The 6000-nt window shown below is 36.6% G+C and overlaps 1 protein-coding gene across 1 annotated transcript in view; it reads right to left on the bottom strand.

The window, feature by feature from the left end:
* Window positions 1–6000, bottom strand: part of rpa1 (replication protein A1) — a 29649-nt gene that overhangs the window by 6122 nt on the left and 17527 nt on the right. The window contains exons 14-16 of the mRNA XM_015051785.1: window positions 2807–2983; window positions 1970–2077; window positions 1634–1720 (exon numbers count right to left, since the gene is read on the bottom strand). Of these exons, the coding sequence (XP_014907271.1) occupies window positions 1634–1720; window positions 1970–2077; window positions 2807–2983 (372 nt within the window). The remainder of the gene's footprint in view (window positions 1–1633; window positions 1721–1969; window positions 2078–2806; window positions 2984–6000) is intronic.

Here is a 6000-nt window from a genome sequence, read left to right as displayed (position 1 = left end):
TTATATTTGTTTTTTTTTTTTTTTCCATTATAAAAAATTTTATTTTAATTTAAAAAAATAAAAAAAAAAAAAACAAAAAAAAAAAAAAAATAAATTGTTTTACTTTTTTTTGAAAATTTTTTTCCCAAAATCTTTTTATTTTTTTTTTTTTTTTTTTTTTTTTTTTTTACATTTTTGGACCTAAACTAGAATTTTATAAGATGGTAAAAAAAAAAATAATCATCATAATAATAATGCAAAAGTGATTAAAAACAGTCAGTTGACTTTTTGCTTTTGTTGTCAAGGGATAAATTCGTCAAAAAAAAAAAAAAATAATATAGGCCATTTGGTGATGATGCATAAGCCTTTTCATTTAAATATTTGCCATTTTGTGTCATAATGTCTGCATAACGCGATGTAAGCATACGCTTCCATGACTGTCTAGTTAAAAACGTGAACAGTGAGGCTGCAGGTGTCTGGTGAAGTAACCCAGGCTGTGGCTACATGGGCCAATACATGCTTGTAAGCTGTGCCATTGGCAGTTCGGACGCCGCGCTGACCGTGACGGACACACAGTGGTCTCTTCTGTGTGTTAAAGGCGGATGCCGTCTCTGGCTCGCCTCCAGACTTCCTGCTCAGAGTCCCAGCCCAATCAATTCTTTTATACGTTTTCCTCCCCAAAAAGAAGAAAAAAAGATCCACAAGCGTCTGTCTGTGTTGCCCAAAGGAAACGGCGGCCGCTGCTAAGCTGTGCAGGAATCCCTCACAAAGCTACAGAAAAACCTGCTTTTTTATTTTAGAGGTGGTAATGACGGCAACAACCAACAACGCCAGGCAGATTTGTTAATGATTAAGGAAATTGTTGCAATGAATGTGCTGCAATCTGCTTTTTTTTTTTTTTTAAAGCTTAGAAAGAAATTTTCAAAGAATTTGAGGCATCATTATTTATTTCTGCTTTACCTGTCATTCATTCGCTTTGTATTTATAGACCTAAAACGTTTTCAACTTTCTCATATTACACCACAAAAAAAAACAAAAAACCCTCAATGGAAGTCAATCTTTTCTGGCTAGATGATTTAAAATGATAGAAGAGTTGGTTTAAAGCCAACTCTTCAAAAGTTTTTAAAAAAAATAAGAAAATTAAATTTAAGATCTTAGATGAATATTAGGCTCTTTTTAAGACTTTTGAAGGCCTTATTTTTTTTTTAATTTTAGACCAACATCAGCGGGAGCCGTGCTATTGGAGGTTGGAAGAGATGCGAGACTGAATTGGAGATTTACCATCACAGTACAATCATGTGTAAACATGGCCTAGTCAAAGTAAAGACCTAAATCCCGCTAAAATTAATTTTCACAGATGGTTTCCATCTAATCGGAGCTCGAGACTTTTTGCAATGAAAAAATTGACACGAACTCTTAAGATCTGCAAAACTATTAGGAGCACAAAACAAAAGACTTGATGCTGTAATGGCATTCAAAGTTGGTTCTACAAAAAGTATTGACCTGGAGGGCTAAATACTGTAATATACTTACTACATTCTTCAAAGAACATATTTTAAAAATCCAATTATCATCAGGCATATTTTGTGTTTTATTACATGAAATACAATGAAATTATTGGTAATGTGCATCTGGTTGGAACCGTTTTACTTACGTTGTACGTTTCCAGCTTCACTCTGTTGCGAAAGATAAAAGTGTTGAAGTTCGCTTGCTGGAAGATCTCGTCGAATGCCGATTCATTCTGAAATACGAGCAAATGTTTTGTTTTTTTATTCTCGTTTTCGACGAACCAACGCAAAGAAAAACAATCAATACTTAGAAATAATTGCTGGGATTTCTTATAAAGCATGCATGGAAGAGCAGAGACACGGCATCTTTAAAAGTAAGTGCAGGCGTGTTTGGAAACAGCAAAACTCGAGGTTTATTTTTTCAACTGACAGTTTCACTTCTCTGAAGTAACCAAGTGAATTTTTGGAGAGAAGAGACTCACTGAGTCCTTGAGCTGGCCCAAGTACGCGGCGTTCTGGCCCAGGATGGCCTCAGCGCTGTCCTGGAAGCAAGTCACCCACTGGTTGTCGGCGTAGTCTGCAATGTTGGCCTGACAAATGACATGGCAGAAAGAAAAATCTGACAGTGAATAAAAAAAAGTTAAATAAGTGTTTAAAGTGTGATGTTTTGCCCGATACTGCAGCTAGAAGACGGTGTGTATATCCTGCTGATTATCCTGGCAAAAAAACACACACAGAATCAGCGTGGAAGCAAATTCACAGCTTCTCCGACTGCTTGTGAAGAACAATATGTTAAGTGGTGAGAGCTACGAAATAAGAAACAAATCCATTTAAGATGTCTACCTTTTGTAATCCTGCTGCTGACTAAGCTTTTGTAGTTATCTTCACATAAAAAAGGTTATTTTCTAACTGAACTGGGAAAAATTATATTTGTGTTCATCAGTGAAAATGGAGTAGGATAATGGAGTATACAGAGGCCTGCAGCGGTCAAACATAAAGCTGTAAAAAGCCTCAAGTCAAATTAAATCTGGTCCTCATTACAGTGTTTCACAGATGTAGCTTCAACATTTCCAACTTTAATTGTGGAGAGCAGTTAGAGGCAACGTTGTGAGACGGAGAGAGGGACAAAAGGGAGAGAAGCACTGGTTTACGGATGTAGAAGGGCAAAGTATTGAGAAATGAGAAAAAAGAATTTAAAGCGTAAAAAACAACCTCAGCTGAAGCCAAAAAGGAAATAGGAAAAAAAATAAAAAAATAAATAAATAAATAAATAAATTGCATATTGGTGCAAAGTGGGCGTCAGGTTTTAAGTCACTTACGGACAGAATGAGGCGGTACTTGAAGTTGGGAAACTCTTTATCACACTTCTCGCAGCGGAACATGCCATTCTGCTGGTCCACCACCTTTTTGTTGCAGTCCTGGGTCGGGCAGGCCTGATAAAGGCAGTTCTCCTTACGCAGAAACACGATGGTGGCTATGCAGGAGTAGTAGTCGGCCTAAACAAGGAGAGGGAAACAAAGCCACTTTATTAGATGAACTCCTTTAAAAGAAAAAGGAGATGCAGTTTTGCAATCCTGACCAGAACGTTGCTGGTTAAACTGCTTTACAAAAGTATTCTGAGGAATAATGTAGCATGGATATAAAAGTATGAGAGCGCCTGTTAAAATGTCCAGTTTGTGTAATTTAAAACTGACATTAAGAAAAGAGCTGAGATATTCTTCATGTGTCTTTGCTATGAAGGACGCTGTTCTTTGGAGAGAAACATCCAAACTAAGTCGAATACAGTAAAAAAGAAACATTAAAGTGTCCCAGATAGCATGTAGGAACGTGTTCTACATTTTAGCCATAATTCAAACTGTTTTGGACTAAAACAGCTCTGTACACCTCCAGGAAAATACCGTACACAGTCAACATGGCAGTTTATGCATCAGTAAAAACATTCAGTTTGCATGAGCTAAACTGCAACAAACTGATGAATTTATAGACACAAAGCCAATAGTAAGATGTTGCACATGTTTACCAAAGCAGATCAAATCAATGAAACAAACTCATGAACACAAAAACGCCCGGATGTATTCCAACTGGATGACAAATTGTCTCAATAAGAGCGAATGAGTTTGCATCACCTGTCTTTTCCTTCACAACAGATCTTTTTAACATCTGTCTGATAAGAGTGGCTCAAACTCCCCCCAATCCACGCCGAACATCCCCAGCAGAAGAAGATCTAGGCCAGTGCAGGGAGCGATAAAAGGATAACGGTCCACGCCGGAGCTCAGGTTGTAGACGTGCCATCTATTCATTTGACCAAAAACGTCTGCTGCGATTTGGATTTGCAAAACAAAGAAGTTGTCTAAAATGGGTACATCATTTAAAAAAAAAAAAAAAAAACTCCAGTGGCTGAATTTTTAATGACCATTTTGCTAAACAAAAACTTCAGAAGTCGTTACGTTCCACTGTTTTTTTTTTTTCCTTCTGATGAGCCCATTGATGTAAACGTCTCCAATTAGTGTAAGACTGATCTGTGAGGAGGGAAAATAAAGTGTTTTTCTTGCCTCTTTAACATATTGTTAAAAATGCAGCGTCAAAACAGACAAGCGAGTTGTGGCCGCTTGCTCTCAGAAGGGGCACGGCGTCGACGTGCAGACTTCAAGTGTTGGCACAGAGACTTTGCGACGAAAACAAAAAGTGACAGGAATTTGCTCGGCGGGGTCTTGAGAAGCCTGACCCTCCCTGCCATCACCTATAGGATGTGGCAGAGTCAGCGGTGCTTTGTCATAACCACACTCTGCTACATGACACGCCAACAGGAAACAAGCAGCACAAGATTTGGAGGGAGAAAAACTTTCAGAGTTCACCTGACGTAGGCGAAATAATTTATAATAATTTTATAATAATAATAATATATTTTGCTACATTTTAAATAAGATCGTCATCAAAAATTAAAAGTGTCTCAGTAGTTCTATTCAAACAGTTGGCTTAGTTACGGTACAACTTCAGTTTGTGTGGTTAGTATTATAAGTTAAACATTAGGGGACTCAAGGCTGACACCTGAATTGTAAAATACTCAATAATCCTTCATTTGGCAATTAAATGCTGTTGAATAAGAGGAAATAAAGGCCAGCAAAACTGATGCACCTTTTTTCTTTTTTTACTTTTCCTTCTTTTTTCCATGTGAGAATTTACATTCATTGTAGATTGTGTCAATATTTGTTTGTTGAATAAATATTAGAACAGCAGTCTTCCCAATAATTAACTACATCATAAAACGTCTTTGTTAAACCCCTTTTATTATTATCATTATTACTGAAAGACTGAATTTTAGGTTTTCATTAGCTGTACGCCACAAGAGTTAGAAAAGCTTGGAATATGTCCATGTAATCAATTAGTTTTTGCGCTTTGAAACCAATTCCTGAAGTAAATGTACTTTTCTTTTATATTCCGATTTCGTATCTCTGTGTTGCTCTCCAAGGAACAGAGCAACTTAGGTACTTTCAAATATACATATGCAAAAATAAAGCAGCACACAGCATGATAGAAAACAACCGTAGCATTAGTATTATGACAGGGTCACTCACAGCTTCAAGCATAAAGAGAAGTCTGGTAAATGTAATTTACATTACCAATTTAACAAATCATGCCATTATTCACTTAGCCAAAGATTAAAGGCATCTTCCCTTGTGCAACTAATGCATTTCATCTCCAATATGTTTGTACACAAACATAAATCAACAAGGTCCCACAGCTTCACAGTCATCATAATTGGATAAATCTATTCATTTCCCCCCCATCTTAAAACATTTTTCTTCATACTGTGATAATTACTATAGTGCAGTGCATTGTAAATTATGCGAAATTACTCAAGTTAACATGTATGTCACCGTTTTCTCCTTGAGAATATTTCTCCACTTCAGTTTCCTTCAGCTGCAAATAAGAAGGTGGAAATGAAAGAAAATGCATTTGCCTGGCTATTGTGGGGGCAGTCGTTTCATTACAGGTGCAAGGAATGATGCCCATGTAATCTTGGCGATCGATGCCAGAGATAAATGTGACTTTCAGCAGGTACGGTATTAGAACGGTAAGTGGACCTCAACAGAGCAGAGGGATTAATGAGCAGCAGGAGATAAATGTCATTTGGATTTGATTAGAAATATATACATGGTGGTGCAGCGATATTATTGATTTAAAAACCAATCATTATACTAAGGGTTATCTAAAATCATTCCTGAGGTGTAAATGGTAGAAAAAGCTACAGAACTGGATGCTTTAAGTTTATAACAAAATTAAAATGTTGAATAATTGTTGTTAAGGACACATTAGGGTCTCCATAAACATCCCAAAAGTTACCACAGAACAACAATATTTGTTAAACACCACCAGTGTTAATGTACAGTGTTTTTGGAAAGTAGAGCGCTTCATTTTCCCCCCACATTGTAATGTTCAAGCCTTAATCCAAATTGTATTTAATTAATCTCTGTCCTCAATATCCTACACATAAATACCCAAGGATGACAAT

The sequence above is a fragment of the Poecilia latipinna genome, unplaced genomic scaffold (assembly GCF_001443285.1).
Source record: "Poecilia latipinna isolate Pla-1442-1.1 unplaced genomic scaffold, P_latipinna-1.0 Scaffold1065, whole genome shotgun sequence".
In the NCBI taxonomy this organism is placed as follows: Eukaryota; Metazoa; Chordata; class Actinopteri; order Cyprinodontiformes; family Poeciliidae; genus Poecilia; species Poecilia latipinna.
The sequence above is the reverse complement of the archived record's forward strand: the minus strand, read 5'-3'. Positions and strand labels throughout refer to the sequence as shown.